The sequence below is a fragment of the Phacochoerus africanus genome, chromosome 15 (assembly GCF_016906955.1).
Source record: "Phacochoerus africanus isolate WHEZ1 chromosome 15, ROS_Pafr_v1, whole genome shotgun sequence".
NCBI lineage: Eukaryota > Metazoa > Chordata > Mammalia > Artiodactyla > Suidae > Phacochoerus > Phacochoerus africanus.
In genome coordinates, this window is record NC_062558.1 from 51,103,235 (window position 1) to 51,125,841 (window position 22,607).

General features: G+C 47.4%; 1 protein-coding gene across 2 annotated transcripts in view; it reads right to left on the minus strand.

The window, feature by feature from the left end:
* Positions 1-22,607, minus strand: part of DGCR2 (DiGeorge syndrome critical region gene 2) — a 54,685-nt gene that overhangs the window by 15,278 nt on the left and 16,800 nt on the right. The window contains exons 2-5 of one of the 2 annotated variants that reach the window (XM_047759535.1): positions 14,975-15,097; positions 3,449-3,574; positions 2,057-2,267; positions 203-279 (exon numbers count right to left, since the gene is read on the minus strand). In XM_047759535.1, the coding sequence (XP_047615491.1) occupies positions 203-279; positions 2,057-2,267; positions 3,449-3,574; positions 14,975-15,097 (537 nt within the window). Of the gene's footprint in view, positions 1-202; positions 280-2,056; positions 2,277-3,448; positions 3,575-14,974; positions 15,098-22,607 lie in introns of both variants that reach the window. The other variant, XM_047759534.1, reaches the window with a different exon arrangement.

Here is a 22,607-nt window from a genome sequence, read left to right on the forward strand (position 1 = left end):
GCCAGGACGCCTACCATCACAGCCTCCCCAAGGCCTGGGGCCCAACCCTCCCCATGGCTCCACTTTAGGCACCGCTATGGGCCAGGCATTGGTAGGAAAAGGCCGGAGGGGAGATCCCAGCAATGGTCACCTTCTCGGGATGCCTCCCCCACCTTCCCCACAGGGTTCAAGCTAAACAGCTCAAGAGACCAGGAAATCTTACCTTTGAATGCCACCTCCCAATGACCTTCCAAGGAGCTGTTCCGGCCAGTGAAGACATACTGGTAGCCAACCCACAACCTGCAGGAAGGCAGAATTGCAGGAGACCTCAGACTGACAGCTGGAAGCAACCACCTTGACCTTAAAAATACTGAGCTTCCAAGGCATTAACAACTTTTTAAAGTTTTGATACTTAATTTTATTTATTTATATTTATTTTTATATTTTTGCTTTTTAGGGCCACACCTGTAGCATATGGAGGTTGACAGGCTAAGGGTCTAATCGGAGTTATAGCTGCCAGCCTACGCCACAGCCACAGTAATGCCAGATCTGAGGCATGTCTGCGACCTATACCACAACCCATGGCAACGCCGAATCTTTAACCCACTGAGTGAGGCCAGGGATTGAACCCGCAACCTCATGGTTCCTAGTCAGATTTGTTTCCGCTGCACCACGATGGGAACTCCTGATACTTAATTTTAACAAGATGCACTAAAATTCTAAACAATAAATTCACTGGTCAGAAAAGTTTTTTCCTTGGGTAACTCTTGCCAAGACTGTTCTTGTTGGGAGTTCCCATCGTGGCTCAGTGGTTAACGAATACAACTAGGAACCATGATGTTGCGGGTTTGATCCCTGGCCTTGCTCAGTGGGTTATGGATCTGGTGTTGCCATGAGCTGTGGTGTAGGTTGCAGACGTGGCTCAGATCCCACGTTACTGTGGCTCTGGCATAGGCTGGTGGCTACAGCTCCGATTTGACCCCTAGCATGGGAACCTCCACATGCCACAGGAGCGGCCCAAGAAATGGCAAAAAGACAAAAAAAAAAAAAAGGCTGTTCTTGTTAGCTGAACCAATAAAACTTTCACATTTTAAGCAAAACCAACCTAGTTCTTGGTGGACATAGAGCCCTGTGAAAACACTAAAACTGAAGCACAGCGTGCTGGAAGTAGTGAGTTTTATGGCACGTGAATCACCTCAAAAAAAGACAACTCTCTGTGAGCTCACTGCCTCCCTCGGGGGCTTCTGCTCAGAGCCTCCCTGCCCTGGGCACACTCCTCACAGCAGTGAGGGGCAGGCAGTGCACTCAGCCTGGGCCTAGAGATGCCCACTGGCGGGTCCTCTGCTACTGAGGGCGCCACTCTGCCCCATCCTGAGGTCACGTCCTCTCCCTTCTCCGAGGACTCAACCACCCAGGGAGCTGGGAGTTATTCTTCTCCCTTTCTCTCATGACTTGCCAACGTCACAGGCCTCCACCTGACATGATCACTACACGCCTATGGCAACCACTGTGGGGAGGGAACACTGGCAGCCCAGTGACCATGGGATCCACTCTCTACCTTGGCAGTGTTAAAGGGGCAGGGTGATGTGATCTTCAGAGGCCCTCAGCACACATCTTCATTCAAAACAAAGCCCCCAAAATGGGTAGTCTGTAAGTTTCCCTGTTTTCTCTTCAATGCTGCAAAGCCCAGGGTCTAGAGAGGGTCTCTGGAGCCAGATGGCTAGACGCCCCAGACAGACTGTGCCCTGGTCATCACAATGGACCCCTGTGGTTTCCAGGGGACTAAGCAGATAGGCCCGTGGAAGGCAATGGCTCCAGGCCTGGCAAAGCCCATTTTCTCAGGGGGACCCCCCCGCCCACTGCCACCGCATGGACTGTGAGCCATGCCCACCAAGACCCACACGCCTTACAGCTGCAGCAGAACCCACAGAGGGGCCCAGCGAAAGGCCTGGCTCAAGGTGACACAGGTGGTGGCCCATCCCTGCCCCTCTAAGAGCCACCCACCCCATCTCAACACCCATCTCCATCTGCTTCTGGGAGTGGACAGCTGAGGCCCCGGGCACCACCCTAGACTCACTTGTGCTGGTCCTGCCAGGCAAAGCTCCGCTCCGGCTGATCCCACTCCTGGGCCAGTACAAAGCGCAGCTCCTGGTCGGTGGAGAAGATGGCAAGGGACCCATTCACACGCTGGCAGGTCTGTGCGGCGTCCCAGTAGTTCTCCCCGCTCAGGTACACTCGGTAGCAGCTGGCTGTGCCCTCATAGTGGTGCCACCCTGTCGGGCACTTCCCTAGGAAACATGAAGGACGGAGGGGAGTTGCCCCCAAGTTAGGATCCTCACTCCAAATGCACCTGTACACACAGCATCTAAGCAGCTCAGACACAGGAGGGGAAACTGAGGCTGAGGGGGGAGCTCAGCTTCTAGGACCTAAGTCTCCCAGTTCGATAAAGGCCGCCTCAGGCTGGCAGTTCACTGGGTAAAGTGGGTAATGAGCAGCAGAAGCCTCCATGCCAGCTCACTGTGGAGCATGGCAGGCCTGAGCAGTTCCACGTATGTCCTCACACCCAGGCATGTCTCTTCAGAAGGGAGTTTCAGCTGTAGTTTTTCTGCCTTTCTTATTATTCTCCTTTATTATTGTTTTTTGGTAGCACTTGCGGCATGCAGAGCTCCCAGGCCAGGGATCGAACCTGCACCACAGCAGCCACCTGAGCCATAGCACTGACAATTCTGGGTCCTTAACCTGCTGGGCCCCCAGGGAACTCCTGGTGGTTCCTTTAAAATCTGATGTTGTAGAGAGCTCATCAAATAACTAGTTATTAAAAACATTCCTTTTAATGAATTCCCCTGGTGGCTCAGTGGGTTAAGGATCTGGCATTGTCACTGCTGTGGCTTGGGTTCTAATGTTGGCCCAGGAATTTCCACATGCCGCAGGCATGGACAAAAAAACAAAACCCCACATTTCTTTCTTTTTCAGCCACACTTGTGGCATATGGAAGTTCCCAGGCCAGGTACTGAATCTAAGCTGCAGCGTCGACGCAGCTGTGGCAATGCCAGATCCTTAACCTATTGTGCTGGGCGGGGGATCAAATCCATGCCACCAAAGAGACAAGGCCGGATCCTTAACCCACTGTACTGTGCCACAGTGGGAACTCCAAAACACCCACATTTAAAAAAAAAAAAAAAGAAAAAAAAAGCGGCAGAGCCCGCTTCTCCATCTATAAAAGAGTGGGTACCATCCAGCCCCAAAAGGCAACCATCTAATGAAAAAAAGCAGCCCGGTTCCAGAGCCTGGGTTCAGGTCACAGCTTCTTTCTCAGGGGCTGGGTAGCCTTGGGCAGGTCACTGTGCAGCCTCACACATCAAAGGAGGTCCTGAAGTCACACTGCTGGCACAGCCATGTGGCACAGAAGAGTGAAGGGCCATGTGAGGGGTGAGCCCTGGATCACAAACAGGGCAGGTCTGCAACTTACTGCTGAAGCGGACAGGCTGCGCCACGTTCATGGTGTGGAAGTGTGTGGGGTCGCCGCCTCGAGCCCGCCCCTGCCTTGGATCCACAGCCTCCTTCCCATGGTAAGGACGAGACTCCCCGATCACTTCTGAAAGCAGAAAAAAAAGTGGCTGTAAACTGCTCATCAACACTAAGGAGCCAAGGCGAACCACGGTGCAGTCAGAGGGCTGGGTGCTAGGAGGGAGCAGCACAGATTCCATGTATTCAGGTTTTCTTTGGAACTCTTTAAAGTGGTTCATGTCAAATGGGTATGTGCTTCTGACTGCAATTATACCTGGATAGTCTACATTTTTTATTACGACAACATATATGAGGCCTTTATTATGAGGCTTCCCTGTGGCATCTTATTGGGCTGCTGCAGGCACAGCAGAGTCAGCTATTTCTGCCGAACATCCTCTAGCAGCTCAGGCCCCAGGGGTTCTCTGCAGAGTCAGTCTGTTCCACCCCCCACACCTCACCCCCGCTGCCCAGGAGGCTCCCAGTGAGCTGTGTGTGGCCCTCTCTGCCTGATGGTCCCCCTCACAGCCTGAGGACAGGGCCCCTGGCCTCTGGCACAGGCCCTGCTGTGCAGTAGGCCTGCAGCACGGTTGAACTATAAATAGGAAGCTCAGGGCGAGAAAGAACGCCAGCCAGCTTTATGTGCCTTAGTCTAAGAGTAATTCACAGGTCTAAGAGGAGACCTGGAGAAGTGAGATTTATTCAAGATGCGAGCAAGAAAGAGCCAGGTGCTACATTTCACCCATGACTTTCTCGCTTGGCCTGCAGAGGGGCTCACGGGCGCAAGGTGGACAACACCCAGTACAAGGTCAGATGACAAACTTCATTTTGCAGGGCTGCAAGATACAGACATTTGCACAAATATCAAAGCAGTTCAGCCTGGCTCAGCAACCTCAGGGAGGCCAGGAAATGGGTTACTGGGCATGGCCTGGGGCGTGACAATGACAGGGGTGTGGCTTGGATGGAACAATGGCAAGGTCGGTGGGCGTGGCAGAAAGGGTGGCAGCGTGCTTGTGCAAACCCTCCCTGACCCTACTGCTGGCAACCTGCCCACATGACAGACTTCTCCAGTGTTTGATCTAGTGCCATGGACTCTGACGTTGTTTGTATTTAATAAAACAAAATTCTATTTTTGCACTACAGAGTAACAAATATTCAATGTAAAATATTTGAGAAATATACAAGTTTGAAAAGACAAAACAGATAAACTGTTACTACAGTAGAGGCTGCCACCCTTCCAATCTCTCTTTTCTACACAAATCCTTAAAACTTTTGGGATGACATCAAACACTGTATTTTATGACTTGCTTGATTTGCTGTCAGCTTACAACTATAAACAGCTTTCATATTCTTAAACGAGTGACACTTTCAATGGCATTTCTTTAATTACCACAATTCTATGGTTCAATGTTTGGGCTGCCTGCACTTCCTCATTTCTGTAGAAGCAGTGGCTTTGTGTCCTCCTGAGATGCAAGAAGCTTTGCTCCTCCCCCTCCAGCTACTCAGAACTTCCCAAACTCCTTCCCAGGTAGATGATGGGATCGAGGCCACTAGCTTGCCAATCACTCTACCACATAAAATGTGCTCTCAGTGCCTGGGATAGGCTTACACCAGGCAAAGACCCACAGGAGAAATATCTTCAAGGCCAGTGGCTCGAGTTGCCCTCTTCAAACCCCAGTCTGGGGGGGGAAGGGGCTTCAGCTCTATGGGACTGGGAGCCCTCCTCTGCTCTGTTCCCAGGAGGGGATCCCCTTGGGCGATGGGTTGAGGGATGGGGGTCAGGGATGAGGAGGGAGGGGAATAGAGGAATTCCCACAGAGGGACAGCCTGGGCAAAGCCAAAGCCAGGCATATCTGGGACAATCTTGAGGACAAGCCTATTTCACTGCCTCTGAATCTCGAAGCTCCCTTCTGTCTGTTCAAACCAGCAAAACCTGTGGTTCCACTTTGGGTCTTGGCCTCTTCCCCAGATCAAGGATAGCACTTAGCACCCAGGAGAGGACAGGCCAAACTGCTGAGAGACAGGAATCTAGGGCAGAGGAAGAGAAAAGGGACAGTTTTGCAGGGGGCACTCAACACCAGGTGGCTAGGATGCTGCCTGTGGTGAAGCCATCTGCAGGCTAGGGAGGGGGTGGTGCAACAGGTGAAATTTAACGAAGTAACCAGAAAGCCTAGTGGCAGTAGACTTTCCTACTATGTCTTTTCATATCCACCCCCTCATCACTCATTATTGAGCAGCCGTTACATGCTGCCACGGAAACCCACCAACTGACACAGGCCTTTGCCAGCAAGAAGGAGAAGAAGAGCTCAGCCAGGGGAAGGTGTGATGACAGACAAGGGCCCCCTGAGTGTCCTGTGGGCCAAAAGTAAGAGTTAAGGGTGGCTGGAGGGAGGCAAGGTTCACTGGATCAGCAGCCTTACAGCCCTCTTTTAGGACCTCTGACAATAACTTCCCTCACAGACAGTAGTGCGGTCAGCTGGTCAACAGGTGCAGTCTCAGGATGCAGACACCCCAGGGCAGCCTTCTCTCCCACTCCCTCCCTCCATCTTGGTGGAGGTCAGCAGATGACCTTGACCCCTGAGGGGGGCGCCCTCCTCCTCTTCCACCCACAAATGGCCTTGGACGCACTCACTCCCTGTAACCCGAGCCAAGCCCAAGCCAGTCCATCTTCAGATGTCCTCACCAGACAAGAGAATAGCTCCAAGGAGCCATGAAGCTGGGAGCTGACAGGTCATCTGACACAGGGAGGCAGGCCTGGCAGTGACAGCCCCACTCCAGAGCAAAAATGCCCCCCAACCCCAACCTAGCCACCAGGACCCGTCTCCCCAGGTGGTGTGGTCTCGTATGCCCTCCAGGCTTCAGGGCAAAGGCTTCTCGCTGGGGGCACAAGTGTGCCAGGCTCTGCTTCCCCAGCACAGGCATCCCAGGGAGGATTCCAACCCTGTCAACCCCAGTAGCCAGCTCGCTGCTTCCCAGGAGCATTTGGCCAAAAGCGAAGATTATTGGCAAATAATGGACATGTGATGGACATTCTGCATTTCTAGACACTTCAAACCTGTTCAAATATGGAGTGAGGGTCTAGATGAGCTAGTAACGCCTCCACATGAAGGAGGGGCAGGGGCTGTTGAGACACACGCCACGTGCCTACTTCACACCAAACAGGTTTGGAACTGTGGTCAAAACTGAGTGTCTGGAGTTCCCGTTGTGGCGCAGTGGTTAATGAATCCGACTAGGAACCATGAGGTTGCGGGTTCGGTCCCTGCCCTTGCTCAGTGGGTTAACGATCCGGCGTTGCCGTGGGCTGTGGTGTAGGTTGCAGACGCAGCTCGGATCCCGCGTTGCTGTGGCTCTGGCGTAGGCCGGTGGCTGCAGCTCCGATTCGACCCCTAGCCTGGGAACCTCCATATGCCGTAGGAGCGGCCCAAAGAAACAGCAAAAAGACAAAACAAACAAACAAACAAACAAAAAAACTGAATGTCTCAGAGTTCCTGCTATGGTGCAATGGATTGGCAGCATCTCTGCAGCACCAGGACACAGGTATGGTCCTTGGCCAGCACAGTGGGTTAAAGGATCCGGTATTGCCACAGCTTCAGTATAGGTCGCAACTGTGGCTCGGATCCCTGGCCTGGGAACTCCATATGCCACAGGGCAGCCAAAAAATAAAAATAAAAAATAAAAATCGAATGTCTGTAAGTTAACCAATATTTGATTACCAAAGCAGGACTTCTAAAACCAGAGAGCCATGAAATAGGAAGTTCCTAATGGTATTTCCATTATGCAGAGCATGTTCTTTACCAGTGAGGACCAGTCACCTCGTTCAGGGGGGAACCTCACTGGGTAAAGGTTGCTGGTTTGGTTGAGCCCTAGGGACTGCCACCTTTGTCTCTATCCCCTCAGGGACATACCAGCATAAGCACACTGTCTCCACTTCATTACCCATGTGGACAATACAAGTAACTGCAAAAACCCAGCCCCATAAATTCCAAGTTCAAAATCTGCCCCCCTCCTGCTGTTCCTGGGGCCCTGAATGGCTCAGTGCACAGTCCATAGAATGGACAGTTTACTGCCTGCTTATGTGTGGCATGAACAGGCTGACCTGAGTGGGGCTCCTCACCCAAGGTGTCTTAATTCTTAGATGTGTATATCACAGGATGAAACAAAACCCACCTCCCTTGCCCAGCCCTCTGCTCCTAATCCCATTCCCACAGAAAATTCTCTACTTTTTTCTTACTTCTTTTTCAGGTAGGTTTTTTTTGGGGGGGGAGGGGAGGTCTTTTTAGGGCCACACCGAGGCATATGGAAGTTCCCAGGCTAGGGGCCCAATTGGAGCTGCAGCCACCAGCCTACACCACAGCAATAGAGGATCCCAACTGTGCCTGTGACCTATATCTCGCCTGCAAGAATGTCCAGAATTCTACAAGCTCAACCAGAAAACAACATCTAGGAGTTTCTGCTGTGGCTCAGCAGTAAGAACCTGACTAGGATCCATGAGGATGCAGGTTCGATCTGTGGCCTTGCTCAGTGGGTTAAGGATCTGGCATTGCTGTGAACTGTGGTGTAGGTCACAGACGTGGCTCGGATCTGGTATTGCCGTGGCTGTGGTATAGGCCAGAGGCTATAGCTCTGATTCGACCCCTAGCCCGGGAACCTCCATATACTGCAAATGTGGCCCTAAAAAGACAAAAACAAACAAAAAACAACCTGAGTAAGGCTGAAACTAGCGTTTTGTATTTTTGGTTTTTGCCATTTTATTTTTATTTATTTATTTAGGGGGGGCAGTCATCTTTCTTGCTGTCCCTTTTCCTCCATGGTGCCTATATAGATAGCTGCCTGACTGAAGCACACTTTTTTTTTTCTTTTTTCCCCAATGGCCACACCTGCAGCATATGTAAGTTCCCTGGCCAGGGACTGAATATGAGCCACAGCTGTGGCAACATCTGATCCTTTGACCCACTGCGTGCTGGAAATCCAACCTGTGCCTTTGTAGCAACCTGGGCTGCTGCAGTTGGATTCTTAACCAACTCCGCTACAGAGGGAACTCCAGTTTTTATCTTTTTAGGGCCAAACTTGGAGCATATGGAAAGTCCCAGGCTAGAGGTCAAATCAGAGCTGTAGCTGCCGGCCTATGTCACAGTCACAGCAACACCAGATCCGAGCTGTGCCTGTGACCTACACCACAGCTCACGACAATGCCAGATCCTTAACCCACGGAGTGAGGCCAGGGATCAAACCTGCCATCTCAGTGTTACTAGTCAGATTCGTTTCTGCTGTGCCACAACAGGAACTCCCTGAAGCTGATTTTTTGCACCTCCACATCTGCCCCTCCCAGGCTCATCCTTCTGTCCCCCACACTGGGAAAAACCAGAAACCCAGCTCTTGAGTAACACCATTTAGCCTTTTTTCCTCTGAGTCTACCACACTTGGAAGTATCTGAAAATGAGATAGTGCTTGGTGTGGTTTATCTTCCTGTGCTGGGTGTACCTTTTGGCAACTTACCTTTGTCACCTACACTCTGGTCTAAGAGTTGTCCAGTTGCTACAAGAACCTAACACTCACCTGCTCTCGCTGCGTCTGCTGTGGAACACATGGGGGTTGTTTCCAAGACATATGCCAGCATGAACAGCACCGCAAGTGTTTCTCTAGAGCGCCCCCCCCACCGCCGCAAGGTGGAAATCCTGAGTCACAGAACATGAGAATGTTTGCAAGTTAACTCCTGTTCCCTAAAGTGGGTGTACCAACACACCCCGCTGAGCAGCAACACACAAGCCTCCCAAGCTGTCCACATGTTCTCCAAAACCTGGATTTATTGGGCATCTCAAGTGTCTGCAATCCAAGTAATCTGTAAAGTGCGAGCTCCCCTGTAGTTTCTGAAGATTATCTCTTCATATGTTTAACTACATCTGTGTTCATTTTCTGTGACATGCCTGATCACATCTTTTATCAATTTGTGGGAGTTCTTTACATGTGCTGGATCAGAATTCCTTATGGGCTGAAGAATTGCAAATATCTGCCCACTCTGTGGGTTCTCTGTTCACTTTCACTTTTTTTTTCTTTCTTTTTTTAAGGGCTGCACCCGAGGCATATGGAAGTTCCCACGCTAGAGGTTGAGTTGGAGCTGCAGCTGCTGGCCTATACCATAGCCACAGCAACTCAGGATCTGAGACACGCCTGCCACCTATACCACAACTCATGGCAATGCCAGATCTTTAACCCACTGAGCAAAGCCAGGGACTAAACCTGTGTCCTCATGGATACTAGTTGGGTTCTCTGCCGATACACCGTAACAAGAACTCTCTCTGTTCACATTCTTTATCAGAGCTTTTTTTTTTTTTGGCTACACCCATGGCATGCAAAATTCTTGGGCCACAGATCAAACCCAAGCCTCGGCAGTGACAACGCTGAATCCTAACTCGTTAGGCCACTAGGGAACTCCTACTGGGGCTTTTTGATAAAGTGAAGATCTTAATTTTAATCTGGTAAAACTGATCATTTTTACATTAGAGTTAACATATTCTGTTACTTAAAAACAGTAACAACAACAACAAAAATGGAGTTCCCATTGTGGCTTAGTGGGTTAAGGACCCAATGTTATCTCTGAGAAGATACAGGTTCAATCCTTGGCCTGGCTCAATGGGTTAAGTATCTGGCATTGCCTCAGCTGTAGCATGGGCTGGCAGCTGCAGCTCCAATTTGACCCATAGCCTGGGAACTTCCATACGCCGTGGGTGCAGCTGTAAAGAGAAAAACAAAAAGCAAAAAAAAAATACAACTACCTTCCTAACCTACCAAAGTCATAATGTCATAAAGGGCCCCTATATTGTCTTCCTGGAGTTTTCCCTGAATTAACTTGAAGCTGATTTTTTTTTTTTTTTTTTAGGGCTACACCTGTGGCATATGGAGGTTTCCACGATAGGGGCCAAATCAGAGCTACAGCTGCCAGCCTACACCACAGCCATAGCAACGAGGAATCCAAGGTGTGTCAGTGACCTACACCACAGCTCACGGCAATGCCAGATCCTTAACCCACTGAGTGAGGCCAGGGATTGAACCCACCATCTCATGATTACTAGTCAGATTCGTTTCCACGACGCCATTTGTATCAGAGATGGTTTACTCTGGACAACAGGGGCCACACGAGGTATTTCAAACACAAAGAGGTTTAAAATAGGGAAGAGGTGCTTTCAAAAAACTGACGAGGGAGAGCGTGCAAAAGAGAGGAGTGGGCCACCTCTAACCATCACCATCACTCTCTAGCTATAGCTCTGGCTAGCTATAGCCAGTCTTGCCATCCACATGTTAGTAAAGTGCAAGAAACTGCTGCCAGTCTCAGCCACTCAGCCTGTGAAGCTGGCCAGCGGGGAGACATGAAACCCTTGCAAACATGCACTCTGGTGCAAGCCCACGCACCCACACCACGGCCAGAGAGAGTGCTACCTCCCTTTCAGCTTCCAAATGTCACAGGAGGAGTTCCCATCATGGCTCAGTGGTTAACGAATCCGACAAGGAACCATGAGGTTGCGGGTTCAGTCCCTGGCCTTGCTCAGTGGGTTAAGGATCTGGTGTTGCTGTGAGCTGTGGTGTAGGTCGCACACATGGCTCAGATCCTGCATTGCTGTGGCTGTGGTGTAGGCCAGCAATTACAACTCTGATTAGACCCCTAGCCTGGGAACCTCCATATGCCACCGGTGTGGCCCTATAAATGTCACAGGAATGGATCTCAGGGGTTAGCCGGTGGGAGATCAGGGTACTGAGACTCCAGCCTTCCAGCCCCTGAATGTGGGGAATGTCCTGAAGGCCTAGACTGCACTGGGGACACCATCTACTTTTTTTTTTTTTTTGGTCTTTTGTCTTTGTTGTTGTTGTTGCTATTTCTTGGGCCGCTCCCGCGGCATATGGAGGTTCCCAGGCTAGGGGTTGAATCGGAGCTGTAGCCACCGGCCCACACCAGAGCCACAGCAACTCGGGATCTGAGCCACATCTGCAACCTACACCACAGCCAACGGCAACGCCGGATCGTTAACCCACTGAGCAAGGGCAGGGACCGAACCCGCAACCTCATGGTTCCTAGTCAGATTCGTTAACCACTGCGCCACGACGGGAACTCCTTTTTTTTTTTTTTTTTTAACTGAAGCATAGCTGATTTACAATGTTGTGTTAATTTCTGCTCTACAGCAAAATGACTCAGTTATACACGTATCTATTCTTTTTCATATTCCTTTCCATTATGGTTTACTGTTGGCTACTGAATATGGTTCCCTGTGCTATATAGTAGGATCTTGATGTTTATCCATCCTATATAGGACAGCTTACAAATGCTAACCTCAATCGCCCACTCCATCCCTCTCCTAACCCCTGCCTTGGCAAACACAAGTCTGTATCTCTGAGTGTGTTTTTGCTTTGTAGATATGTTCATTTCTGTCATATTTTAGATTCCACATGTAAGTGTTATCATATGGTATCTTATCTTTCTCTGACTTACTTTGCTTAGTATGATTATCTAGGTCATTTCCCTTCAAATAGCATCAAGGTCATATTGCTCCAAATAGCATCATTTCATTCTTTTAAATGGCTGAGTAATATTCCATTGTATATATGCACCACATTTTTTTGGGGGGGGGGCGGGGTTTGCACCCACGACATGCAGAAGTTCCTGGGCCAGGGATCAAACCCACACTATAGCAGCAATCTGAGCCACAGCTTTGACAACACCAGGCCCTTAAGCAGCTGAGCCACCAGGGAACTCCCATACCACATCTTCTTAATCCATTCATCTGTCGATGGACATTTAGGTTATTTCCATGTCCTGGCTATTGTGAATAGTGCTGCTATGAACACAAGGATACAAGAATTTTTTTTGAATTATAGTTTTGTTTGGGTAATGCCCAGGAATGGAATTGCAAAATCACGTGGCAACCATATTTTCAGCTTTTTGAGGAACGTTTATACTGTTTTCCATAGTGGCTGCACCAATTTACACTCCCAGAAACAGTATATGAGAGTTCCCTTTTCTCCCCACCCTCTCCAGCATTCACTATTTGTAGACTTTTCAATGATGGCCATTCTGCCCCAAGTGAGCACACCATTTGCTTTCTGTCTTCCAAATACACTTCTGCAATTACTGATCTGCTGCTACCTTTTTTTTTCTTTTTAGGGCTGCACTCATGGCATATAGAAATTCCCAGGCTTGGAGCTGAATCAGAGCTGCAGCTGCCAGCCTATGCCATAGCCACAGCAATGCCAGATCCAAGTCATTTCTGCAACCTACAGCGCAGCTCATGGCAATGCTGTATCCCTAACCCACTGAGCGAGGCCAGGGATCGAATCCACATCCTCATGGATACTAACTAGTCAGGTTTGTTAACACTGAGCCACAACAGGAACTCCTGCTGCTACGTCTTTTCCCATTTTATTGGTCCTTGTGGTTTTATATCTTTTAGACTCTTTTGTTGTAATTTTAGCAGGCTTTTAGCAGGACAATGAAATAGTCTCTTGTGGTCACTCCAGAAGTCTTGTAGTCCAAGTTCAAAAGCAGCCACACTGAGCACAACTAGGACTTCCCATGAGTTTACTTAAACTTGCCCACATGAGGAAGGTCACAGCTGACCCCCTGCCTGCATCCCCTCCCGTACACAAAGATTTTCCCTCTCATTCTCCTTTTTGTTGTTGTTGTGGTTGAGAAGAGGGCACATTAAGGAAGACATGACCTAATAAAGCCATAGTTTTTAAAGGCTTTTCTTTTAAAATAAACTATAGGAGTTCTCTCATGGCTTGGGGGTTAACGATCCAGTGCTGTCACTAGTGTGCCTTTGGTTCTCGCTGTGGCACAGGTGCAGTCCCTGGCCTGGGAACTTCCACATGCCATAGGCACAGCCAAAAATAAAATAAAATAAAAATTGTAAAGCGTACATCTTACTAAAACATAATAAAAAAAACTAAAACATAATTAAAAACAAGAAAAAAATGTGACATAATTTCAGGAGTTATTAATCCAGGGAAATAAGAACAGGTATTATATTAATCTGTTTATGTTTTGATAAATTTCTTAGAATCCCAACTTTAAAAACAATCAGAAATCAATGTGGACCCTGTGCAGCACTACACATGCAGGGTGGGTGCAGAACCACAATCAGGGGAACAGGAAGGCACCAGGCCTAGCCTCCGCACCCCTCCCAGGCATGCACAGGACACCCGCACTGGCTGCCCTGGCCAGTCTGTGCACAGCCCTGTCCCCCCACAAGCGGGGCTCCCGTATAACAGACTTTGTTCTCTTCCTGGGGAGAAAACCCTACAGCCTGGCAACTCCAAGCCACACAGTGCTGACGTCTGCAAGGTCACCCTCTGGGTTGTGGCCCCAGGAATGACCAGGTGGGCTCCCAGACTGGTCACCACCACTCCGACTGTCATCAGAAGGGCAAACACCTCAACCAGAGACAGGCACAACATGCGAAAGCCAGAATAGGTCAAGGATGATCAGGGGTTCACCTCCCAACAGCCACCTTCACAGGCAGATAGTGCCCCACCTCCCACTTATTCCGAACGCCTGAAAGGACTGTCCTGAGCTCAAATGTCACCTTCCATGTGATGCCCTCTGATCCTCTGGTGGGAGTTAGTGGATTTTCCTCAACCCAGAGGACTCGCAACCCTCCTCTCATTTACTGCATGTTGAAAAGGACCCCTGTCCTCAGCTGGGTCTCCTGCCCTCAGCGAGCTCACACTGTGGAAGGGAGTTCAAGCATGGGCCAGGCAACGTCTAGGAGCTGTCAGACAAGGATAGAGCAGATGCTGGCAGAAGCCAACCTACAGCCAGAGGCCCGGAGACACAGGCATCATAGTCCCATCTGAGCAAAGCCTGGAGGACGGGCAGGGTCTGTCTATGTGGAAGCAGAACCATGGGGTGGAGGAAAAGAGAAAGGCGGGAACCAAGCACAAGGCTAGGAAATCCCTATGGTAGGCGCAGGCACGGCCAGCTAAGCCACTGAGGGGAAACATCATTAAATCTCGTGCCATGGCCAAAGCTGGCCAAACAGTCAGAGCTGACTCTCAGCTGGAGTGACACTCCTTCCAAAGGGACTAGACCAGATCACCAGGGTCTTCAACAGGTCAATGTGTCATATGGCTGCCACACACATGCCCGCAAACCCTGACCCGAGCTAGGAACTCTCCCTGCTCCCAGATGTGTCACCCTCGTTGGGAACGCTGGGGCAGAAACCAGGTGAAGGAACCATGTTCAGACTTCCTGTGGCGTGTGCACTGCCCCCAGGAACCTGCACGCCGCCAGGAGGAGGCCCCAGAGTGGGTCCCAGGGCCCAAGCAAGCAGGATGCCAGCACCCACAGCCCCGCGTCTTGCCGGGCTGGGACCTGACAGTGTTGGGCACCTATTTTCTAAAGACGGGGTGGGAGTGGATGGCTGCACGTGGATGCAACACAGATGACAGGTGGACACCACCCCTCATGGGAGGCACAGCCACGGCACCCACCTGCAACACTCACCTGGGCAGTCAGCTTCGTCGCTCTCATCCTCACAGGTCACCCAGCCGTCACACTGCCAGGGGAGGGGGATGCACTGGATGGCACCACTGCGACAGGCAAACTGCCCGGGATTGCACCGCAGCTCTGTGGACCGAAGCGCAAGAGACAGGTAAGGAGGTAAGAACATGGTGGCACAGACCCATGCTGGTAGGGCGTCTGCCCCCTGCCTGCTCCCTGCAACCCTGGGCCCATGGTGCCACACAGCCAGCAGCTGGCATCTGTACTGCCAGCACTCATCGGGGCACCCCACATAACACACACCATGGGCTCCATGAACAGAGGTGCTGTGGCTGGTGCAGGTGACCACCTGCCATCACCAAGGGCCCTGACGCTTCCTGGATGCCCCACATGCAAGTGCCAACAGTCAACATGTTCAGGAGAGGGCAGGGCCAGCCCGAGCTGGGTGGGAAGAAGGGCAGGGGGAGCTGGGAACCCACTGTCCCCTCTTTTCCATCTGCTACCACACATGGTCAGTCGACATCCAATCTTGGAGAGAGCCTGAGGAAAATATACAGCACTGATGACACAGCCAAGTCTTACAGGTTTCCAGCAAAGATGAAGTGAGAGGGACAAATTTAACTGCCCACTTGAAACAAGTGGGAAAAAGACAAGATACAAGACAACACCAGTGCTCCAGACAACACAGGACAGTGATCCTGAGTGTCAGGAAACACAGGGGTGAGCCTTGCTGTTGGCGAGGAGCAGGGAACAGGGACTCTGGAGGGCTGGCCCACACTGGCAGGTGAGCAGAGGCAGCTAAAAGCTGGAACTAGAGAAGAGAGAGGTGCACACAAGCAAGGCTGCAGGGTCCACAGAGGGGCCGCTTGGGGTGCTGAGCAGAGTACTGGGCAGCTCTGTCAGGAAGCCCCCAGGCCAGGGAGAAACCACCCTCACGGATTAGCAGGACAGTAACAGAAGCTCAGCCAGGGCCACAGAAGTGCCAGTTTTCAGGAGCCAGACTGGAAAAACCCAGAGCTTTAACTTAAGGAAAAATGGCTATAACTACTAATAAACAAATTCGCCATCAGTTTCAATCCCTTCTCTTATAACTGATGGAACAAGCAGAGAGAAAATCAGCAAAGACACAGTCTGAACAGCACTATCCACCAGCTGGACTCAACCAACATTCACAAGAATCTCTGCCTGGCAACAGTAGACACATACTTTTCACACTCATACACAACATTTACTATAAAGATAATATATGGGCCACAAAACAAATCTCAATACAGTTATGATTCAAAGCTTACAGTGTGTTGTTTGATCATGATGGGATTAAATTAAAAATCAACAGCAGAAAGACATCTGGGAAATCCTCCAACTACATGGAAACAACTGACACACTTCTAAATAGCCTATGAGTCAAAGAAGAAATGAAAGGGGAAATTAGAAAGCATTTACAATTCTCAACAAAATTTCAGCCAACCAAATCCAACAACATATAAAAAAGATCATACACCACAATCAAGTGGGATTCATCCCAGGTTCACAAGGATGGTTCAACATATGCAAATCAATCAACATCATACACATTAACAAAAGAAAAGTCAAAAACCACATGATCATCTCAAAAGATGAAGAAAAAGAATTTGACAAAGTCCAACATCCATTCATGATAAAAACTCTTACCAAAGTGGGTATGGAGGGAACACACCTTAACATAATAAAGGTCATTTATGACAAACCCACAGCAAATAAAATACTCCATGAAGAAAAGCTGGAAGGCCCTCCCACTAAAATCTGGAACAAGACAAGGATAACCACTTTCATTCAACGTATTGGAAGTCCTAGCCACAACAACCAAACAAACAAAAGAAATAAAAGGTATGCAAACTAGAAGAGAAGAGGTAAAGTTGTCACTGTATGCAGATGACATGATACTATATATAGAAAACCCTAAGGATTCCACACAAAAACTACTCAGACTGATCAACAAATTCAGCAAAGTGGCAGGATACAAGATTAACACTCAGAAATCGGTTGCATTTCTGTATACTAACAATGAAATATTAGAAAAGGAATACAAAAATACAATACCTTTTGAAATTGCACCCCCAAAAATTAAACACCTAGGAATAAACCTGACCAAGGAGGTGAAAGACTTATATGTTGAGAACTATAAAACATTAATGAAGAAAATTAAAGAGGATTCAAAGAAATGGAAAGATATTCCATGCTCTTGGGCTGGAAGAATTAGTACCATAAAAAAACAGCCATACTACCCAAAGCAATCTACAGATTCATTGCAATCCCTATCAAATTACCCATAATATTTTTCACAGAACTGGAACAAACAATCCAAAAATTTATATGGAACCACAAAAGACCTAGAATTGCCAAAGCAATCCTGAGGAACGAAAGCCAAGCAGGAGGCATAACTCTCCCAGACTCCAGGCAATATTAGAAAGCTATGGTAATCAATACAGATGTGAGGAGTTCCCATTGTGGTACACTGGAAATGAATCTGACTAGGACTCACTCAGTGGGTTAAGGTTCTGGTGCTGCTGTGAAGTGTGGTGTAGGTCGAAGACGCAGCTTGGACCCTGTGTTGCTGTGGCTGTGGTGTAGGCCGGCAGCTATAGCTCCAATTCAACCCCTAGCCTGGGAACCTCCATATGCCTCAGGTGCAGCAAAAAAAAAAAAAAAAAAAAAAAAAAAAGCAAAAAGAGTGTGGTACTGGTACCAAAACAGATAAACCCAAACACACTCTCACACCATGCACAAAAATAAACTCTAAATGGCTTAAAGACTTAAATATGAAACGAGACACCATCAAACTCCTAGAAAAGAACATAGGCAAAATATTCTCTGACATAAACCATACAAAAGTTTTCTTAGGTCAGATTCCTGAGGAAACAGAAATAAAAGCAAAAGTAAACCAACAGGACCCAGTCAAACTGACAAGGTTTTGCACAGCAAAGGAAAACATTAAAAAAAAAAAAAAAGAAAAGAAAAGAAAGAAAACCTATGGAATGGGAGAAAATAGTTTCAAATGATGCAACAGACAAGGGCTTAATCTTTAAAATATACAAACAACTTATACAACTCAACAGCAAAAAAAAAACAAGAACCCAACTGAAAAATGGGCAAAAGCCCTGAACAGACATTTCTCCAAAGACATACAGATGTGCAACAAGCACATGAAAAAATGCTCAACATCACTAATTATTAGAGAAATAAAAATCAAAACTACAATGAGGGACCACTTCATACCAGTCAGAATGGCCGATCAAATAACAAATGCTGGAGAGGGTGTGGAGAAAAGGGAACCCTCCTGCACTGTTGGTGGGAATGTAAATTGGTACAACCACTATGGAAAACAGTATGAAGATACCTCAGAAAACTAAATATAGAACTACCATATGATCCAGCAAGCCCACTCCTGGGTATATATCTGGAAAAAAAAACTTCAATGAAAAAGATACATGTTCATTGCACCACAATCACAGTAGCCAAGACATGGAAACAACCTCAATGTCCACCATAGATGAAAGGATTAAGAAGATGTGGTACGTATATACAATGGAATACTATTTAGCCATAAAAAAGAACAAAATAACGCCATTTGTAGCAATGTAGATGGAACTAGAGCTTCCCATACTAAGTGAAGTAAGTCAGAAAGAGAAAGGCAAATACCATATGATATTACTCATATACGGAATCTAATATATGGCACAAATGAACCTGTCTATAGAAAAGAGGCAAACTCATGGACAGGGAGAATAGACTTGTGATTGTCAAGGTAGAGGAAGAGTGGAAAGGACTGGGAATTTGGGGTTGGTAGGTGCAAACTACAGCATTTGGAGTGGATAAGCAATGAGATCCTGCTGTACGGCACAGGGAACTAAATCTAGTCACTTGTGGGAACATGAAAGAGGATAATGTGAGAAAAAGAATGTATATGGATGTGTAGCCGGGTCACTTTGCTGTACAGGAGAAATTGACACAACACTGTAAATCAACTATAATAAAAATTTTTTAATGATACCATATGATATTTGTCTTTCTCTGACTTACTTCACTCAGAATGATAATCTCTAGGTCCACCCATGTTGCTGCAAAAAGCATTATTTCATTCTTTTCTATGGCTGAGTAATATTTCATTGTATATATGTACCACTATTTCTCTATCCATTACTCTGTCGAGTGACACTTAGGTTGCTTCTATGTCTTGGCTACTGTAAATAATGCTGGGGTACATGTATCTTAGAAGGTATTTTAATTTTTTTCTTTTTTGTCTTTTGTCTTTTGAGGGCCGCACCCATGGCATATGGAGGTTCCCAGCCGAGGGGTCTAAAAGGAGCTACAGCTGCCGGCCTATGCCACAGCCACAGCAACACCAGATCTGAGACACATCTGTGACCTACACCACAGCTCACAGCAACACCGGATTCTTAATCCACTGAGGGAGGCCAGGGAACGAACCTGCTACCTCATGATTCCTAGTTGGATTCGTTTCCCCTGAGCCACGAAGGGAATTCCAAAAGCGTTTTAATTTAATGAAAATCTGTGGACTATAACTAATGCAGTTCTCACAGGCAAATGTATTATATTAAACTTCTTTTTTTTTTTTTTTCTTCGCTATTTCTTTGGGCCGCTTCTGTGGCATATGGAGGTTCCCAGGCTAGGGGTCTAATTGGAGCTGTACCACCGGCCCACGCCAGAGCCACAGCAACGCGCGATCCAAGCCGCGTCTGCAACCTACACCACAGCTCACGGCAACGCCGGATCGTTAACCCACTGAGCAAGGGCAGGGACCGAACCCGCAACCTCATGGTTCCTAGTCGGATTCGTTAACCACTGCGCCATGACGGGAACTCCTATATTAAACTTCTTATATCAGCAAAGAGGGAAGTCTCAAACTGATGACCTCAGCTTCTACTTTAAGAAATCAGAAGAGCAAAGGAACCCAAAGAAATCAGCAAAAAAATAAAAAAGATCAGAGTGAAAATTAATGACACAAATATAGAGAAAATAATGAACACAAAAGCTAAGGAATTTTGTTTGTTTTTTAGGGCCAAACCTGAGGCATGTGGAAGTTCCCAGGCTAGGGGTCCAATCGGAGCTGTAGCTGATGGCCTACGTCACAGCCATAGCCATGTCAGATTCAAGCCGTGACTGCAACCTACACCAAAGTTCACGCAATGCCCGATCTTTAACCAACTGAGGCCAGGGATCAAACCAGCACCCTCATGGTTACTAGTTGGATTTTCTTCCACTGAGCCATGATGGGAACTCCTAACTAAGGGTTTTTTGAGATCAATAACATTAATAAACCTCTAGCAAGACTAGTAAGGACAAAAAATTAAGAACACAGAACGCCACTATCAGAAAAGGGGTGTCATCACTATAGACCCCAGTGATAGAAAAAGAATGTTAAGGGGGAGTAAGAATAATAAGAAAATAGGGAGTTCACATCGTGGCTCAGCGGAAACAAATCTGACTAGCATCCATGTGGACTCAGGTTCGATCCCTGGCCTTGCTTAATGGGTTAAGGATTTGGCCATGAGCTGTGGTGAAGGTCGCAGACAGGGCTTGGATCCCGGGTTGCTGTGGCTGTGGTGAGGCCAGCAGCTACAGCTCTGATTCAACTCCTAGCCTGGAACCTCCATATGCTTCGGGTACAGCCCTAAAAAAGACAAAAAAAAAAGGAAATAATATGAATACCTTTATATCAATATGTTTGACAACTCAGATGAAATAGACAGATTCCTTGAAATGCACAAACTACCAAAACTCACTCAAGAAGGAAATCAATAATCTGAAGAGCCCTATAGCTATAAAAGAAATTGAATTTACAGTTAAAAATCCTCAAAGAAAACTCCACGCCCATCACTGGAAAATTCCACCAAATATTTAAAGAAGAAATAATACCAATTCTATACAAACTCCTCCAGAAATTCAAATATTTAAAAATCGCCATAGCAACAGCATCAAAATATTAGGAAATGCCCAGGGATATATCCACTGACAGATGCACAAGTCTTATACACAGAAAATTACAGAATACTACTGCGAAGAGAAATTCCTTAGAGACCTAAATTGACAGAAAATATGAAGTGTTCATTGATCAGTAGACTCAATATTGTTAAGATAACAATTCTACCCAAATTCATCTACTGACACAATGTGAGACCCCAATCAGTATTTCAGCAGGCCTTTTTGTGCAGACTGACACTGGCTCTAAAATTCATATGGCAATTTAAAGAACCTGGAACACCCAAGACAACTGTGAGAGGAAGAACAAGACAATCCCTGACTGAGGAGCACAATCCAGAAACAGCACCCCACATGCAGGCACGGGCTCCTGACAAGGGGCAAAGGCAGTTCCCAGGAGGAAGACATGTCCTTTCAATTAATGGTACTAGGACAAGTGGACAACCATTAAAGAAAAAAGAAGAAAAACTTTTATCTATTCCTTCCACAAAAAAGTAACCCAGAATAAATCACAGACCTAAATGTAAAAGCCAAAACTATAAAACTTCTAGAAGAAAACAAAGGAGAAAACCTTTGTGATCTTGGACTAGGCAAAGATTTCTTAAGATACCTACACCAGAAATATAATCAATAGAAGAAAAAGTTGATAAACTGGACTTCTTCAAAATAGAGAATTTTCTTTCTTTCTTTTCTTTTTTTTTTTGTCTTTTTGCATTTTCTAGGCTGCTCCTGTGCCATAAGGAGGTTTCCAGGCTAGGGGTCTAATCAGAGCTGTGGCCACCGACCTACGCCAGAGCCACAGCAACGCGGGATCTGAGCCGAGTCTGCGACCTACAACACAGCTCACGGCAACACCGGATCCTTAACCCACTGAGCAAGGACAGGGACCGAACCCGTAACCTCATGGTTCCTAGTCAGATTCGTTAACCACTGAGCCACTTCGGGAACTCCAAAATAGAGAGTTTTCTTTTCAAAAGAGACCGTTACGAGAATGAAAAGACAAGTCACATACTGGGAAAAATCAACTGTAAATCACACATCTGATAAAGTACTTGTGTCCAGAATATACAAGGAACTCTCAAACTTCAAAATAAAAAAAATCCAATTTTTTTTTTTTTTTTTCCGTTTTTTGGCCGCCCTGCAGCATACAGAGCTCCTGGGCCAGGGATCAGATCCAAGCCACAGTTGCAACCTAAGCCACATGCATGGCAACATAGGATCCTTAACCCTCTTTGCTGAGCTGGGGATCAAACGTATACTCCCAAGATGCTGCTGATCCTGTTGTGCCACAGTGGGAACTCCTACCCATTCAATTTTTAAAATAAACAAATGGTTTTAAAGAAAAACCAGAAATGATGATACCAAGAGTCAGCAGGTATGTGCAGTAACTGAACCCCTACAGTGCTAGTGGGGAGGTAAAAATGGTACAACTATAATGGAAAACAATTTGAGTTTTTAGAATGTTGAATATATGCCTACTAGATGACCCAGTCATTTTACTCCTAGGGACTGACACAAGAGAAATGAAAGTACATGTCCACACAGAGACTTGTTCAGAGTGATTTTACTTGCAGTTGCAAAAAGCTGGAAACAAGTGAACGGATAAAGTGCAGTAGAGCCGTAAGTGGAACACTGCTCAGGGTGAAAAGGAACAAAC